This window comes from Polyodon spathula, chromosome 4 (genome assembly GCF_017654505.1).
Source record: "Polyodon spathula isolate WHYD16114869_AA chromosome 4, ASM1765450v1, whole genome shotgun sequence".
Taxonomy (NCBI): Eukaryota; Metazoa; Chordata; class Actinopteri; order Acipenseriformes; family Polyodontidae; genus Polyodon; species Polyodon spathula.
This window is the reverse complement of record NC_054537.1, coordinates 87,550,353-87,569,280: the sequence shown is the minus strand read 5'-3', so window position 1 is coordinate 87,569,280 and position 18,928 is coordinate 87,550,353. Positions and strand designations below refer to the sequence as shown.

At 39.0% G+C, this 18,928-nt stretch overlaps 1 protein-coding gene across 1 annotated transcript in view; it reads right to left on the bottom strand.

Moving 5' to 3' along the window:
• Window positions 1–11,931, bottom strand: part of LOC121314001 (collagen alpha-1(XXVIII) chain-like) — a 45,433-nt gene extending 33,502 nt beyond the window's left edge. Inside the window, exons 1-13 of the mRNA XM_041246766.1 lie at window positions 11,829–11,931; window positions 10,807–10,890; window positions 9,049–9,617; window positions 7,150–7,170; window positions 6,958–7,020; window positions 4,227–4,271; window positions 3,150–3,229; window positions 2,432–2,865; window positions 1,932–2,037; window positions 1,412–1,456; window positions 1,171–1,189; window positions 856–900; window positions 502–546 (exon numbers count right to left, since the gene is read on the bottom strand). Of these exons, the coding sequence (XP_041102700.1) occupies window positions 502–546; window positions 856–900; window positions 1,171–1,189; window positions 1,412–1,456; window positions 1,932–2,037; window positions 2,432–2,865; window positions 3,150–3,229; window positions 4,227–4,271; window positions 6,958–7,020; window positions 7,150–7,170; window positions 9,049–9,617; window positions 10,807–10,890; window positions 11,829–11,931 (1,659 nt within the window). The remainder of the gene's footprint in view (window positions 1–501; window positions 547–855; window positions 901–1,170; window positions 1,190–1,411; window positions 1,457–1,931; window positions 2,038–2,431; window positions 2,866–3,149; window positions 3,230–4,226; window positions 4,272–6,957; window positions 7,021–7,149; window positions 7,171–9,048; window positions 9,618–10,806; window positions 10,891–11,828) is intronic.
• Between the last annotated feature and the right edge of the window lie 6,997 nt (window positions 11,932–18,928).

The following is an 18,928-nucleotide window of genomic DNA, read 5'->3' as shown; positions in this document are numbered from 1 at the left end:
TGAATAAATTACATAAACAGTAGAACAACAATACTTTGTAAAAAAAATAACCATTCTGAGTTGCTAGTTTTTAATGTGAAAGATGTCACAACATTGTATGAGTCACTAAAATTATTGTTATAGTAAAGTCCAGCTATGAAAAAGTACAAAAAGACTGAAGTAGCTAAGCCCCATGTCTGCAGAGAATTGTATAATGTTTTGCCCTGGGATAGTCATGAGGTACACTTGGAGATGTACAGCAAACTCCTGCACCACTGGGAGAACACATATGCCCACGCCATGCAGGTTCTCAAAACCATAGGCAAGTGCTTCTTGAATCCTTAGGAAAGCAGACTTACCTGGATATTTTTGCTGGAATAGTTAGAAAGCATGAAACATGTGCTCAGTCTATGCAGAAACACCACTAGCGATTACACATGCTAGCATATTAAGTATGTACAAAATTAAACATGCTATGAATGTAAAATGCTGTTGTGTTTTATTAAGCAGTGAAAAACATACTTTCTCTCCTCTGGGTCCCCTTGGTGCAGGTGGTCCTTCAGGCCCCTGTATAAAGTCAATATATATTGATTAAGAGATCATATTTATGTGATACTAATTTCAGTGGTTAAAAGAAATACTTGGACACCAAATGTGTTTTTATATATCAAAATCATGGGAAATAAAAGAATCAGTAAAATGTTTCTGGGGGGACATTTTTTTTATTACACCACTTGAACCCCAATTACCCACAAACTTTTAGCATATAAGTGTTATTTTTTTCCTAAATGAAGCCTCAGAACATTACTATATAGTGTAGAACTTAAACACATTTTAAAAATATTAAAAGATATTTAGAAAACTGTTAAGACTTACCCTATCTCCTTTTGTCCCAGGGACCCCACATTCACCTCTTTCACCCTAAAAGACAGCACGTCACTCACAATTAAAGAGCATAGTCGTGGACAAACTCATTGGTGAGGCAATAACTGATTTTTGAATGTGGAGTGATCATCAAAATTCAATACCATGAAAAGATGTTAATTGCATCCAGGGGGTAAAAAATGCAATTAAAGAAAGGAATCTTATCACCATGCTGTACTATATTTGTATGAACTGGATGTTTTGCTGTAATAAAAATATTGTAGTTATATAGTTTTTCTTCACCTGCTATGCAACTTACCTTATTACCCATAACACCAGGTTTGCCCTGTAAGAAATCAAAAAAAGACATTTTAAACTGTATGATTTCATAAGGACTGTTTATCTGGAAGCCCATTTTGATTAATTTAATCAAGGTTGTGGTTCATAAAATCTTCTTCCACTATTTAAGAGATGGTAAGATCATTAGTCAAAGCACAACTGTCATAACCTTAAAATGTTTTGAGAATCAGGTCCAATATCACACTAAGATAAAATCTAAGATAAATACCTCAGAGCCTTTATCTCCAGGAAGTCCATTGAAGCCAGGCTCACCCTTTCAATAAAAAAGAAAACATTGTTATTAGTTTCTTTAGCAGATCCTTTTATCCAAGGCAGCTTACAGAGACTAAGGTGTGTGAACTATGCATCAGCTGCAGAGTCACTTACTACAACGTCTCACCCGAAAGACAAAGCAATTAAGTGACTTGTTCAGAGTCACATAGTGAGTCAGTGGCTGAGCCAGGATTTAAACTGGGGACAACCTAGTTACAAACGCTTTTCTTAAACCACCAGACCACACAGCCTCCTGACATGACAGTTAACGTTAAAAATAATGGCCGGATTGATGCTAGTGTTCAATAAACAACTGAACAGACTTGTGCATCAGAAAGACTCCATTTTTAGATTACTTCACAGGAAGTAGTGCGGAGAAACAGTATGAATATATAAAGGTATTCATGCACAGCAAAGCTTTTTCCAAATAGAGGCGATAAGGTACTTTATATATTAATGTCACCATCACCCCCTACCTTCCTGCGACTGGGAACAGATCAACCAGGTAGTTCAGCACCCTGATCCCTTGCAGCCACAAGGGAGCTAGGATTGCATCCAAAAACTTCGAAAAGGAGCAGGGGGCTAAGGAGAGGGCAAATGGGAGCATGGAAAACTCAAATACGCTCCCCTGAAAGGTGAATCGGAGATATCTCCTGTGCATTGGACAAATAGAAACATGTAATACTGGAAAGGGCTGAGGGTGGGGAGCTGCAGCCTGCTTCCTGAACATGGACCGTCGTGTCTCAGCTGCTGTTGACCAAGAGACCTGCAAAAACTTTATAACGTATCCCATCAGGGCCGACATGAAGCTAGAAAACGGGGGCGCAGTAGCCTCTGAGGCAACCTTGCAGCTGGGCTCTGCCTCAGTAGAGAGCACAGGCTCGTCTCCTTCCTAGGCCGCAATCGAGAGCTCATTCTCCTCCTCTGCCATCTGTGCAGATGATTCCAGCTCACTCTGAACTCCCCTAGGGGAGACAGGGGCTGCTATTGAGGTGGGTGCTGGGAGTCTGCTTCCATGCCAACAACTCCAGGACCCAGGCCATCTGTGCCTTCAGGTCCATTATTTCCCTCACCTTCCTCGAGCACCTGACCTGCTTCGCCATCTCTGATGATGGGGAGCGGCTGTGAGATGGTGGCGGCTGAGCGTGTGCAGAGGGAATACTCTGTGAGGGGCTCTGGGACAGTTGGAGGATGGGGGGAACTGTGGCAGCTCCTAGGGCCTCTGACAGCTCAGTCACAGGGGATGAACATTCCATCCCCATGGCCCTGTCAAGCTTTTTGCGAAGCACCTGGGGCTGGAAGGCCGCACAGATGTTGCAGAATGTCTCGTCCCCTAGGGCTGAAATGGCTTGCTGGACACCCAAGCACCGCACATACAATGTAGTCCCATCCTCCTGGGGCATATTTGCCCTGCAGGATGTACAAGCATGGTACCAAGACATGCTAGCTTGGGTATGACCCTGGGCACTGCACACTGCCTTGCACTGAGTGCAAAGCAAGGGAGCGCCTTAGTAGCATGTGCATCGGATGCATCAAGCACCGATTACAACGAATGCATCGAACACCAAGGCACTATGCGCACCGAGGCAGTGAAGTACCATGCGGACCAAGTGCACCAAGCACCAAAGTACCAATGGCTGAGCGTGCACCAAGGTACTGAAGCACAGGGAGGCAGCTATTGCAGCGATGCCTACCCTAACCGCATGTAGTCAGCCACCTGGTCAGCGTGCAACAGGTGAGACACAGGCCGAAGCCGCATAGGGCTAAAGCTCAGCTAGTCGAGAGAAAAAAGAGAAGGGACAACACAGTTTTTTGGGGTTTTTTTTAAGGCCCAACGCACCGAGGTGGGTGGGCCGAGGCAACTGCCGAGGTCTACTCAACAGTGGGGCAGGCTAGAACATAGCTGCGGTGGCGGAACACATGGCTGACTGACTGTTGTTTATTTTGCCCAAGCTGCGAAAATGACAGCTGGCAGAGTCACTCAATGGTGGGGGCGGCAAGCCAAGCCCTGGTGGAGTAATGGTGTTCTCCAGGAGGGAGAAAGAGAACATATGCACACACCAATGCTGCACAGGCAGTCACACTCATATGATGGACAGCCAGAAAAGACACTCAAAATGGAGCCGCTGATTCCACGAGAGCGACAAGCCGACTCTCAAGACGAACGCAAGGGAATTACAGTCGACTCAGAGGAGCTCTTTCAAAACACATTCAGGTTAGTGACACCTAACCATAGGTCAGAGGCAAAAGAGGAAGTGGGCTCCATGGAGCGACGATTGATTCCCTCAACAGGCGGGACCGACGACATCACTCCACGGCGGGGCCTATCAGCAGCTCTGACATAAAATGCTAAGCGAAAACCTTCCTAAGGCAGGCATATCCCAAAAGTATTGATTGGTGGTCATCAAAATTGAAAGAGAACCATCATTTTTGCTGTATTCCGAATAAAATTACAAATAAAATAGCAACCTAAATATTCTATATTTGTTTAATTCTAACAAATAATAACATCAATAAAATAATCTGAATTATTACTTTTGCAATACATTTTACTTTTTTTTTTATTAAAGCAGTACTAAAAAAGTTTTATGATTTACCAAATAAGTAAAATACTAAATTGAATATTATTATTTAAAACACATTCCTTACATATTAACCTGTTTTTCTTCCATTTCTTTTAAGAAAGTTTTGAAGTAGTAACATAGTAAATCCAGTAGAATTAAACTATGTAAAACACTTCTAAATGAGAAATTGAAATGGAAGATCTGTACCTTGGATCCTTTTTCACCTTTATCACCATCACGACCATCATTGCCCTGAAATGAAAAGATAGACTTGGTGCAGTTGGATAGAAAAGATGCTTGCTGCAGTATCTCACAAACTAATTAATTTATAGAGGCTATGAATACAGCATGTCAAGTGTACAACTTGCTACAGATATGCAGTATATACATATATAATGTTATTCCTAGTAGGTTTAAAGACAATTTGTTAAACAGAAGTTATAAGAAAGACACAGTTCCTATGATGATACTGTCAGTGTAAGGTAAGAGCTGCAGATACCAAAATGCATAATTCCAGTTTACAGTGTTATTCTGCACAGTGTTATCTCATTCATGTTCTGTTTGGTAATGGCTTGCTTATCAGTATTGTAATGACTTGGCAAGAACAGAAGTAATTCTTCAAAAGCAGCAATCCATTAAAGCACATGTTTTATTTTCTTAGCAACATTCAAGACAAGCAAGTCAGCAATCGTTCTCAGCAAGACATAGGTTACACAGGCTGCTTCTCCAACTCTCCACGCCTGGCTAGCTTGTAGACTGCCCCTTTTATATCCCACAACCCTTACTGAAACCTTGTAGTTTAACCCCAACCAATCAGTGACCACTATCAGTCCTGTATTGAACGACGGTACCCTACAGTCCTTTGTTACGGAAATATGCAACTGGCAAAAGCATAGGTAGCAAGCTATACAAAAGTAATGAAAAATACTGTGAAACCACTAATGTAGGGCAACACAACATAAGGGGGAAAAGGTGCCTGGTGCCTGAGAGATGGGAGTTCAGCAGAAGAAAATAAATTGTGGAAGATGGTTTAATAAAAGTATTGTATAAAAATACCTACTAGAATTGGATTTTCAAAGGAGCTTGTTAAGCTGTTGGTTTCCTTTTTATTTTTACCGTAATCATGCTTTTTGAAATGCTTAATTAAACACTACTATGAGGATGTGACATATATTAAGAGGGCATGATTGTTGCAATCGAATACGCGTGATTATGATTTAAGACAGCTTGAGTATTGGCCGCTCTCAAGTTGGGAAGATTATTGATCATCTCAAAAGTATAAGCATTAACATTTATTTTTTATTTTAGATTTTGTATTTTACTAAACTTTAGATTTATGGGTTTGTGAATGTGAAAGGTTGGAACACTTTCTCTTTCAAGGTGGGGACTGTAAAATCCAGTACTTTATAACCATTTCAGTATTTTAATATTCTTATAATAATCATGTTAATTGCCTGATTCTTTCGTGCTGAGAACTGAACTTTTTGTAAACCTGGAATGTATGAGAACTTTCAAGAGAGGTAGCATCTGTTATTTGTAAATAGATAAATAAATAAATAAAGGAGTTACTGACTGCCTGCCAAGTCAAGATAGGCCAAAACATATGCAAGGTCTATTTTGAGATGAGAGAGATAATGAAGGGTACATTGCATTTTTGTGGTAATGTGAATTAGGGAATAAATGAAAGATCAGCGTAATCCGCTACCACCTGTTGCTTTGTCCCAGCCGAGTAGCTGCTTGGGGATAAGACAGAAACTAAGACAGAAAGTAAGGGAGATAAAAATGTTGGTTAGCGAGCAAGACTGAGACACAGACTTGGAAGACAAAGCATAGAGCTAGCTGATCTTTACCAAAGCTACCTACTGTTGAAGGACACATGCCTGTTGACTGTGCTCCCACTAGAATCCATGTTAAATGTTATACTTGCTGCTTATATATCTCAATGCATTTATACAGAGACTCATAATTAAGTGCTGTGTTTTTTCTTCCTTCTTCCTGCACTTTCAGCACCTATTGTGATATCATTAAAGGGTAGAGGCACCTCACTCCTTCTGGTACCATAATCTTACACTGGCAAAGTGCATTAAAATAGGCTCAGTAAATGTCCATGCAATTTGGGTTGGATACAGACAAGTTTGGAATATAATGGTTCTTCAATTCTAACACAATCATTTGCAGCAATTGCAGTAGATGTCACTGACAGGTTGCCAATGGTCAGGCAGGCAAGCAGGATTTGCACACTTATTAACAAAATTCAAAACAAAAGTCCCCTTACAAGCAGGCAAACTCTTTGTAACAGCAATACAAGCAAACCCCAACACTTGTCTTCTCTCCCACAAGTTCCTTCCCAGAACTGACTAACTGTATCAAAGACCACTTTTTTTTTTTTTTTTTTTTTTTTTTTACTGTATGTGGCAACTTAAATTGACAACAATCACCGGGTTTCACAGAAACACATTTTTCAGGCCCGGATTCAAACACACACATTTGCACATGTTTGATTGCCCTCCCCAACTGGAGTGGAAGTAAACATCAATGAACTTTTATCTTTTATCTGCATCTCTGTCAAAACCACACAGTATATACATTTCCCATCTACAAGGCTCTGGCCCATCACAAACGCTTGTGTTTATAGGCCAATCATGCTTAGGTAATGTGACTATATGGCTCCGTGTTCAGTGGGACAGTTTGGGACAGTTTGGGATAGTTCAGGCTTTTTAACTCACAACCCAAAGCATTCTGGTAAGCGTAGTCCTGCTTCTCTTAAAGCTAAGAATGGTACCTAAGGCAGGTCAAATGTACAAGAATGCACTGCGTTGCTTAGGGTATGAACAAAGTAATGTAATGGTGCTGAAGAGTCCCTGCACACACATTCCCCTTCATTAAATTGCAGTGTCCAGTGATTCAAAGTGATGGCCTGGCAATGTACTGCTCTTACCGGACTTCCTGGAGCTCCTTTCTCTCCTGCTTCACAAACACACTGCAACTTTGGCTGCTGACACTGAAATTAGTCATGATAGAATAAAAAAAAGTTAAAAGCATGCCAAGAACCTTTACATCGAATAACATGTACATGCTGTAGAGAAATGTAACCTCAAGAGATAAATGATGAGTACAAAAAAACACTTACCCCATCAACAACAATTCTACTCTGAAAGAGAAAAAAATATTCTATTAATTATTATACTAACATATTGCTGTATTTGTTCACTTGAGCAGTTCTAGACATGGAGCTACATGTTAATGATAATGTTAAAAAACAAGTTTTAAGTTCCATCTCAGGATTAATAGCAATACATGGGAAAAGCATGCTATTGGCTGACTGGAGATGGATGCATTTAAAGAGGAGTTTTGTGCTTGGCATTTTTATGCTCTATTTTTTTACATTAATAATATAAGCATTTCAATAACTTCAGTATTTATGACAGTTCACATACCATCGAAATGCCAGTTACATCTTTCAAAGTCAGGAATATAAAGAAGTGGTGCTCATGCATCGAAACAATTCAGGGATTGTACCAGCATTAAAACTTGCAGAAACACAATCCATTTTTTATTAGGGCCTTCTGATACTTCTACAGTACTCTGACCTCTGCAGTCTAGACTTTGATGGGTAATCATGGAAACTAGGAATTATGGAATTTGCAATGCAAACACTGATAAAGCCTTGACAATGAATACAATAGGGGATTCTGTAATGTGTTCATCTTTAGGGAAGCACAGACTACGGTTCATTTACTGGAATTCAGTTGGGTGCTGCGACTGAGTGATTGCGCACACATCCACATCTCATACTTTCTAATCCATGAGAATTATTCAGATATGTACACACCAGTAATTCACACTGGGGATACATTTGTGTAAGTTGAAAACTTGCTATAAAATCATGTTTTTTCATTGCATTTTTTCCACATTAGCTTCACTGTTTAAACACATATTTTTTCCACAGGTAAATCAGCTGGCTGGTCCACAATGCCTGCAGCAGCTCTTCAAACTTATTTATTGTATGATTATGTGACTTTTACAGTTCTCTTCTGAGCAAAAATTGAGAAGAAACTTAATGGAAAATAATTCCTCAAACAATTTACTCAAAAAAGTGGCTACATACAACCAATTCTCCCCCTTTGGGAGCTTGTACATTTTCACCCAGCATCATACATAAAAAAACATGTGAATATATGAACAAATGAAAATATGAATTGTCAGACATGTATATGAACATGTACGTGATTATATGTGATGCAAACCATAACTGATTTAGGTATTGATAGATTCAAAAAGATATTTGAAAGAGTCCTTCATGCAGGATTCAATAGCCGTCAAATGTGTGTAAACATTTCTTTAAAAAAATAAGAACATGTTAATTCATGAGTACTAGTATGAGTATCATGCAAGCTTTAGAATTGTTTTTGCCTGCCTATGATCTAGATGTTTTAATGAGAAAATAATTATCTGGGAAAATGGGGCACTATATGCCCTTCAGGGATACAGTTTTTCACTATACACCTCAACTCCAGTCTATTTGTATGATACGTTACTACAGTGCGATGCAGTTCTGGGAAGATGTTTGTTCCTCATTTCAAATAACACTCCTATGATTAAGTAAATTGTTTAGTTTACAATAATTTTGCAAAATATCACTGTAATGACATTCTTATGAAAAACACATGCCTGTACACAATTAAATCTAGATGTAATGCTTGTTCTCAATACTCATTTAAATGACCACTGTGTTTTTCTGCAGAATTATCAATCGTTTGTGCAGCTGAGGCACACAACTTGTTTTTTGTAGCTTCTTTCAGATGTAAAATGTAAAAGAGCAAGGGTGCAGTGGAGTTCCGAGTGCGCTAAATTTCACTTGATTACTTCCAGTAACAGATTTAAGGAAATCTTGCATTGAATGAAAACGTTTGTCTGCTTTTCTTTCTTATAGTTTCCCCTCTGTATTGAACATCTTATCACTATGATCTCCGCTTACTTACCTCTTTGTGAATCTGGAGCAAAACATTTGCTATAAACTGCTACTCACCAATTGCTCAAGGAGTTTATCTTGAAGGTATGGATCAGTCAGGCTATGCACATATTGTTCGGCTGGGATACTAGCTATGGAGCGCAGTTTGACAATACTGGTGCTTTCATAAGCAAGGGCTGATAACCCAATGGTAAAGAGCTTGATGCCATAGTTCTTAACAGTAGCTGCTGCTCCCAAGATGTCTGGGTTCCTGGGGTGGTCCACTCCATCAGTCATCAGTAATGCCACTTTGACACTGCCAGGCTTCGTTTCCGCTTCAAACAGTTGGGTGGTGTTAGTGATTGCATAGGATGAATATGTACCATGCCCTATATATACCATTGAGCGGACCCGGTTTTTGAAGACTTGAATGTTTTGCCAGTCTCGGAAGGGGTGCTCTATCTTCACAATACTACTGTACTGTAACACTGCCAACCTGGTGTTTAATTTCATGCCAGAAGGTGACGTCATCTGCATTACTCTTTCACCAAAATCCTGAACAAAAGCCTTCTCCCTCTCAAACATGATATTCGTAGCACTTTCAGAGCTATCCATGATGAAGGCAATGTCTAAAGGACAGAGCATCACTGGAAACAGGGCAAAAAATAGATTAAAAAACAGAACATCACTTCACTTTGTATAAAATGGACAACATCCTCAAATTTCTGTTAATTAAAACAGTCCTATGTGTGTATTTGCATACAAGGCAGTCTGACGCGTCCTTCCAAAGAGTCTGTTTTTAAAAGATCTGTAAATCAGTACACATTTACTGTTCTTAAGATAAGAATAGAACTGGGTTTTAGTACTTTGGGCTCTGAAACCAGCCATATGCCATAGCTAAATTGTTGGATATGTTTGTCTGTTCTTATTATTAAGTTGAGCGTGTGTAAAATATCTAACTGTCACTGTTTTTGACCAGTAAATTACATGATTACATGAATTAAATGTTATATAAATCTGTAACATAAAACCAGTCTGTAAAACTCCATATCAAATTGTGGCTGCCGCTGTTTTCTATATTTCACAATCTAATCTGCAATGCCACACATATATTTCATGTTTTTATAATGCCAATTATTACCCCTAATAGAAATATTTCCCTGATAATAATTCACAACCCTTCTATTTTGTCTACAAGTTTTTTATTTCTGTAGTTCAAGGTTTAAATCCTTTCACATTGGTAACTTCCTCTATCAGTGCTGGTTGGAGAGATCAAGTTCTGCCACCCTGTAATCCAATCTGTAAACTAACAGATGGTGAAGATCAATCATGTAATTTTAAGAGCTAGCCACCAGGGGGTAGTGTATAGTATACCCAAGATGACAAGTCCCTTTTTGTGACAAAGTGTAAATCCTCTGCAGTGTTGCTTTTCTCTGTGTTAGGATTATGTTCAATCACCAGTGTGGAAAACCTACAGAAGCTGGCCATGAGGATCAGAGTAGGATGAGCACACAGAAAGAACAATACAGAAAAGTAAACAAAAGACCACTTATCATTTTAATATGTTGTCTGATTAACACATGATTTCTTTCCTTAAAAAAATGTAATGGGAAAGACAAGTAGCAGCTTGTTAGGGATTTCAGCCACATTAGCATAAGGATTTTATTTTATAAACGCCTGTTGATCATAAAGCTTAGTACACTGCTAGTTTAAAGCTGTTAATGGTGAGAGGTGACTATCTCACATCATATAGGAGAAACATATTTGTTTTAGAGATTGCAATTCATAAAATAAATTGTTTTAGACTGCCTTAAAATGTAAGAAACAGACCCATACCCTTTCCTTCATCTCTTAGTATAAGGCTACTTCTTTTCCAACCCGTCTTTTTTCTGTTCTGTCCATGGGCTACATCTGGGTTCACTGCCAACAGCAAAAGCCAAAGAACAGCAGCTCTTTTCCACATTTTGTTCTTTTATCCAACAGTTATTTCCCCTCAAAAAGAAAAACAAAGTCATCATTAATGTCTCTGTTACTGCCAGAGCCACAACTGTAAATATAATCAATCATGCCAGTGACATCCATTCCCACCACACCTGGATTTACAAAATGAGAGCTGCAGTGCCAGTAACATGAAAAAGAAGGTCACCATGACGACCCACACCCACTGTATGCAAATGTAAGAATGTACGTTTGACATATAGACAGGTAGATCATATACTATTAGGACTAGATTCAATAACCTAATAGCTAAATATCGTCCTAGAAACCCATTCAAAAAATACTTTAGTAACATCCAAAAACACAATATATTCCTAAAATATTGTCATCTCTCAATAATTTGTAATAAAGAATGTCCTTTGCAAGCTTCATCCCAATTGGACTGGCAGTTCTCTAGATATAGAAGGTCCTTCTAAAGCAGGGATAGGAATTTAATATTTTTGTGTTCTGGGTAAATGGACTGTTACAACAATCTAAAAATGTAATGCCACCTAAAACATAACCTAAAAATCAATTCTGCCTGGCAAAAAGTTCAATAAGTCTATAAATAAACTTATTTTCATTTAATTATTACCTGCAGTATTGAGGTGCAGCACTCAAAAAGAGAGAAAAAGTTAAAATAAGGGGAGGGGGAGGGACATTTTTAACTATAGCCCCCTGACACACACTGGCATGAAAACTTTTGGGAAGTTGGAGGCATTTTTTGGCGAAGGCTCAAACAAAAAGGTCTGACTCTTTGTACCAGTCGAGTTGTGTCGAGTTCTGAAGTGTTAGAATGAGCTTTCTACGATATTCCTAAACAGAGAAATGTCGAAAAAACCAGTGGGTGCAAACCAGCTGAAAGTACTCATTTAACGCACTTCCTAGGTCAACATTTTGGGATGCAACGTCCGTTCCCGTGAACGGATCCTTCTGAAAATCAAGATCGAGAACCTTCACATCTAGACCATTCCTGAGAACCATTCCTCAATTTATGACAGCTGTCTAAGCATACCTCCTGCATGGCAACCAAAAAAGCAAGGCACTTGAGCTTTTGGGTTTATTATGTGCATGTCACCCTGATACTCTGTGCTGAATGTCAGCCTCCTGGGACATTCAGAGCCTGAGGGCATGGTATACATGGTGTTTCACTTTGTTATGGAGTTGAATGGGAGCGGTGTTCGGCTCTGACTAACCCAGTAGCACTGGAAGGCTTGGGCTTGTGACAAAACCATGTGCAGTGTCTGCATAGGTGCTGCATCTAAACCTAAAAAAAGCAAAGTTCTTCAAACTCAGTTCACACTCAGACAGTTTTAGGCTGATACCACAACACTTGAGTTTCCAGCCGCTGTTGTTGCAGAAATATAAATATATATGTTCGAGAATACGTGAATGCATTTTTGGGTGCCTATCGCTTTAAAACCGCGCGTGTAGATCACAGAACCAGACTGTCAATTTTTAATTTCAGAATTATAACACACACACAAAAAAAAAAAAAAAAAAGATTTTGTTATCTGACATCAATTAGGTCATATTTTCTATCTATCACACCTATAATAATGTATATCTCAATACGTGTAATACGTTTTAAGAACTCGGTTAACGCAGGCAGGCTCATTACATAGGCAGAGGGCGGGCGTGGACCCGGGACTTCTCACTCTGAAGCACAGCTGTACAAAGGTGCCGGCTCCTTTGCAAGGACAAGGAGTATATGCAATCTCAAGTCTGCCCGGACTTGTTCACCAGGCTGCAGTCTGACGAGGCGTGACAAGGTACTTGCGTGCATCCACTGCTGACACCAGCTACAACGGCAGGGGAGAGTTTAGCTTGCACTGGGGTAGGCAGCAGGAGGGCTGGTAGGAAAAATATCAGAGATTTCATCTGAAGCTACTCAGAGCGCTTCGGCAGAACATTTCGACCATAAAACCGCAAAGCAGTTGGTTATTCCCGGTTCCTTATTCGCGGTGTAGTTGACAAAGCAGCGTGTCCCTTTTCTGTGTGTTTTAACTCATTACACGTTAATTAACATATTGCTACTATTTAAAATAATAATCGTCCCTTTAAAAAAAACAAACAAAAAAAAACCTTCAATAACAAATCTGTATCAGCAGCATAGCGGTAGCCTTTGCCCGGTTGTTTTGCCCGATGTACCCATTTAGACGCTTTGCTCAATAAATGTCGATATATCCCTAGATAGATTATCGTCTCCTCTTTGCAAAAACACTAAATATGTTAGTGAGCAAGCCGTACCCCATGAGTAGCAGCACCCCAAAATGTAACCAATGAAAATGCATAGGAATCCCGTTGTCTTACTTGTTGATAAAGTTGGCTTCTTGTTCGGCTAGCTTGTTATTCGCATTCCAGTTTATTGTTTCCAAACTGATTCTCACCAGAGAGAATCTTTGTACCTCACCCCTGTGTACTTATCCCGGCCCGACATTGATTTTGATACAAAAATGACAAAAATTAAAACATGCCGTAAGAAAAATGAAATGAAATGAAAAACAAAATGAAACTGTATGCAATCTGTGCCCTGTTTGCACGCTGTTTTGTATCAAAGTCCGTTTTGGACCGGTATAAATACATCTAGGTGGCATAGAGGGGTTCCCCCTGTATGAGAATCGACTTTGAAATAAGTGGCCCAAAACGATTTAACACTTAAAACACCCTAGGTACTTATTCAATCTGTGTTACATTTGCGGGATGCGAATAAGAAGCTGGAGCCAACTTTAGCATCATACTTTGGATTGCTATAGCATTTTATTGGTTGCACCTTCGAGTACTGCTGCTCGTTGGGTACGACTTGCTCATTAAAATATTTAGTGTTTTTGCAAAGAGGCGACGATATCCTATCTAGAGTTACCTCGATATTTAGTGAGCAAGGCGTCTAAGGGGGTAAATGGGGCAAAACAAGCGGGTAATATATGGGGTACTGCTATGCTGCTGAAACAGATGTGTGTAGAAGGTGAGACCTTTAGTAATCACTACCAATAATTCAATTATTGCCGGGGGTGCCTATCAATCTGCGCACCTCTATAATACACGGCAGTTTCAGTTAGTGTGGTCTCCCTGCTGCTACTGTGAACGGTAAGAGAAAGAAAGAAAGAAAGAAAGAAAGAAAGAAAAAGAAAGAAAGAAAGAAATATATATATATATATATATATATATATATATATATATATATATATATATAATAAAAAAAAATCTATCTATCTCCCTCCCGCCTTGTTTCGAAATGCGTTTATCCTTTCTTTTATTTGGTATTTAGTAGGGTGAACGAGTCGGGAAGGAGACTTTGTTTGTTTTGGCTCACCTGAGGTATATGGTTTGTTTTCTTGTGTTAAGTTATTTTATACAGTTTACTTCTATTTTAACATCAATAGGCCTAATGAAATGAGAAGTAGGTTTCTTTGGTTAAGTAAGCTGTTGAATGATATCCTTTTTTGTTTGTGATCATGCATGTGTGTTTCGCTTTTATAGGAGACGTGTTGACCACTGTTTTTGTTTCTACGGCTGTTTTTTGTTGTGCTTTTGATTTCAGTATTTACCTCTTGCTTTAATGTTTGCTTTGAATGTGTTTACTTCGTGTAGCCTACCGTATCTAGTGTTTGGTACTTGCTTCTAATAAGAAATTGCACTGCGCGACTCCACTACTCCTACTTGTGTGTAATATTGTATAGTAACAAATCTGAGTGCAACGCTCTGTGATAAAAACAAAAGCTTTAACTGTAACGTTACAATACTATTTTAAAGAAAATCTGAACGAAAGCTTGGAAATCTATGTTCAACCTCCCTCAGATCACACTGACTCGTGGTGTTTGTGTGATTTAATTGTTCACGATTTGGTTTGAGCACAATTCAGAATTGTTGGCACTTGTATTTAGTTGCTTTTCCTGTATGTAAAACACTATTTCCGCTCTTGGTTTTTGAGCACTCTCTCCAGGCTCGGTAGCATCGGAGAGGCTGCCCTGATGTTCCTGTGCTTTACCAAACTTATTCTTGCTTTTCTGTTAGGTTGGATCTACTGATGTAATAACTGCTGCTAGTAAAGAAGATACATGTACTACAAAAGAAACACTCAATTTGTCTTAATTTATAATTAACAATATGTACGTTTCCTATTTTATTTCATTTAATTGGATGGGCTCAAACGGGGATCATAATATAAGATCTGGTAACTGCGTTCCCCTTACTCCTGGGATAATTGAGTGACGTAATCAAATCAATAGCCCTATAGGCTGGGTGCCGCATTTGTTAATGGCTTTTCTTGAAAGAATGATTACCCTTTAAATGTTAGCGATACATTAATTGAGGAAGATGTGTAAGTCAAAAGACCCACGCTCCACTACCTCACCCCCGGAGCCGTGGCTATACCACCCCCACACGGGGAATACCCACCCACCACCCCCCTTACCCCACACCCACCGGTGCCCACGTACCCGGGCTGCCCCCCACAAAACGCTAAATTGTCACTTATACCGGGAAGTAGCCAACTTCCAGGTGGTCAAATCGGCAGCCTGCAGCAGCTCAACCAGGATTCAGGACTACACAGTAGCACACGCAGAAAAAAACATGTTACTTTCATTTTAAATTACAAAATGCATTAATTTTATTTTTTGTATGTGCATACCTGTTTACACACTTGTTCCATTTTTAACGTAGTATGTGGGAAGTAAAAATTGTTTAATTTTAAACAGGGTGTTTAGGCTTTGCAAATGTTTGATGCAAAGTGCTTGAATAAAACGAGTTGTACCCGATAGCTTGCCTTTCATTTTAATTGTTTAAAATTGTTCAAGTTGTGCCTTTTAAGTATTAAAGTTGTCTTGGTTATTGCATCTTCTGTCAAAAAAAAAAAAAAAAAAAAAAAAAAAAAAAAAAAAATTCAATAGATTACCGTCGATAAACGCCTGTAATTAAATACGGTATTCGGGTGCCGATTGCACCATTAATTAAAGCTCTCATTTTCAAAGTACACTAACTCCTGAAATTGACATTCAACACGGATTTGCTTTCAAATTCCCACGCAAACAGTCTTCAAGAAGCACTGATCGTTAAGATGGTGACAGTTTCGTAAATCAACTAATTTCGCATTAGCACGACTGTGTAATGAAACGGGCGTAACGACGCTTAAATGACAATCCGCGTCGTACCGATTTGTTGATTTAATACTGGAGTTCATTGAAGACCTTTTGAAAACCCTTATTGGGACTCCTCACTTCTCATTTTGTCCTGTTCTAATGAATTGTGGTTATTTTTTTTTTTAGAGAAATTGGTTGTCGGTTTTCAGTGTTGGTTTATAATTAAGTTTCTGTAGGCCCTATCTTTTTGACACTGGTAAACCACCCATCAGATAGCAATTGGTTATGCTCTTGTTCCAAAATCTGACAGCGTACCACTTTTTAACTCTAAACAGATGTTAAACTAAATGTGTATGTCTTTGCAGATGCCCTTGTCCAGGGTGACTTGCATTTGTATATACAAATGCATATCAAGAATTGCAGTACAATTGAACAAGCTTCAAAATTATTTATTCTAACCAATAACTTCTATAAATAAATGTATAGAAGTAACTTAACAATAACTTCTATAAATAACTACCCCATCTATTCTTTATTGTAGTATTGTGATAATTGGCGCTATGCGTGCTAAATGACAACCTGTATAGAAACTTATAGTAAAAACAAGCTTTATAAATGGATTCATTCAGTCTTACTGGATTTTACTGAAGATCTGTCAAAATGATGCCTCTGTTTTCATCCGGATAGCTTCCTCATGTCAGTGTCGATGTTGCTGTCGTACTGAAAGTAGAACTGTACTGTAGAGTACTATAATTGCTGCCACCCCAGAAAAGGGGTGTACTGCACTTTGAATATTCATTTCAAATGCTTACGGAGTTAGAAAAAAAAAAAGCATCTTTACATTCATTTGTAGCTAATCTAAAGTGATGGGAAATATTTCAACAATTAATATTTTAATGTTTATGCCAGAGTTCCAATCTGGCCTTGAGCGACTGATATCATCGCTTTATTAAACTGGATTTCCATGAAGTTGTAAGATAGGCTGCACCTGTGGTGCTTCAGCACAGTCTCATTTGGCCACCAAAAATGTAATACAAAAACGAAGCTCAATGAAAACAACTTGACTAGAACGCACTTGAGTCAAATGGCAATCTGAAATGTTGAATAAACTGTCACAAAGTCTCTCAACGCCTCGACTTTATTTTTTTCCTATTCGGTCAAAGAAGCTTCCAGGATATCTTGGGCTAAAAGGATTGCTTGGTATGGCCATCAGTTATAGCTGGGGTGACCACATGTCTCTGTTTAGCTGGGACAGTCCCACTTTCCATCAAAGATGTCCTGACATTTTGCTGAATCTTTAAGGTCCTGGTTTTTAGTCACTTCAGAATTCTGTTTTGAACCCTCACTGACAGGACACATTTTGTCAGTATGCTGTAGAGTTGCTGTACTGGTATTTCATGCATTTCCCTGGTGGGAGTTATGTAGGTTCTGGAGTACTTCTCATCCAATGTCTTTTTGGCACTATTAACTTGCCGCCTAGCATTAGTAGGTCATCCTGAATAATGGGGTGTCTGATAGTCTGCTGTCCAGCTACTCTCTTCTTGCTGGCCATCCTTTTCTTTGCACATCTCTGCAAGCTGTGACAGTTTGGTCCTGTCAGTTTCTCTTTCTCCCCACCCCCACCTGTGTGTAGATTAAGTCCCTGTTGCATATCTCACCCCCTAAGACCTCTTTCACTTAAAGTAATTTGTTCACTTTTTCTAGGCATGAAAACTCAGCCTGGCTCGGTTACACCGAATGTCTGTGCTTTAAGCACAGAAAGAAATGCTGCCTGTTGCATTACAAGCCTTTGTGCCACAGCTAACGATTAAAAACCATGTGCTGTACAAAACAGATTCTATACTCTTGTAAGCAAAAGCCAGGTTGGTTCCTTCAGCTGATGAATGTTTAAAATGTCTTTCTGCATTTGAATATCTGATCATCCGTACAAGCGGCTTTAAAACCAGCAGCTGCTGCTCTCTAAAATGCAAAATGTCTTGTGCATAATTTTGTAAGCAGTGTGCTTAACAATTTCTTCCATTTCAGACAAAATTGCAACAACCTTTTAATTGGAGTCCCCGTTTCTGAATCGCTTCAGTGATTTGGCGACCACATACTTCTGTTGTGTCGCTCTGGTGTTTCAATTTTATTCAAGCTGCTAGCCTTTGATATAATGGCGCATTATTCTAAGATGCGTTCAATTCTGAACGCTTGTCAAATCGGCAGTAATGCTAATCCAGCCTACATTCTGCAACTGGTCCTGGATTAGTCCTGTGTCTCGTACTCAATGAGTTTGATCAGATATGGTCTGGTAACAAGGTGGACTGTACGTTGAGCAACCTGTTGCAATTTTCAAAACACTTATTCAGAATAGATGCAGGGCGATGGTTAATTGCAGTACACTTTTGCAATAGCTGTGCTCAATTCTTCCAATTGGGAGACACAGAATGAGTTTTATGTAAATTGGACTTATTTTTGAGCTGTACTGCCTGTTTACGTTTCCTTGAGCCAAACCATGTTGAGTTGAGTGCATCTTATTATTGTTAGCTGAATAGGCCATAATTAACACTTGGGCTATAGCTATAAATGTTCTGTCATGGTACAGATTGAAACTAATAGAATACCTTGTACAAAAGGAAAATCAACTTGCTTGCATCTCTAAAATGTGTAGCACTGTCGTGACAGGAAAGCCTTGAGCAAATTTTGCAAGTAGCAGTCTTTTTTTTTTTTTTTTTTTTTTTTCCTTCTGAGCTGTGGTAAAATGTTCATACATCAATATAACCCATTTACAATCATCTTTAAGTACTCTCCACCATTCTGCTTTCTGCTACATCATGTGAGTAGACTAGATTAACACCCACAGACATGATTAATCAATTTAAAACCTTTAAAATACTTAGACTTGGATGAATCATAAAATTTGT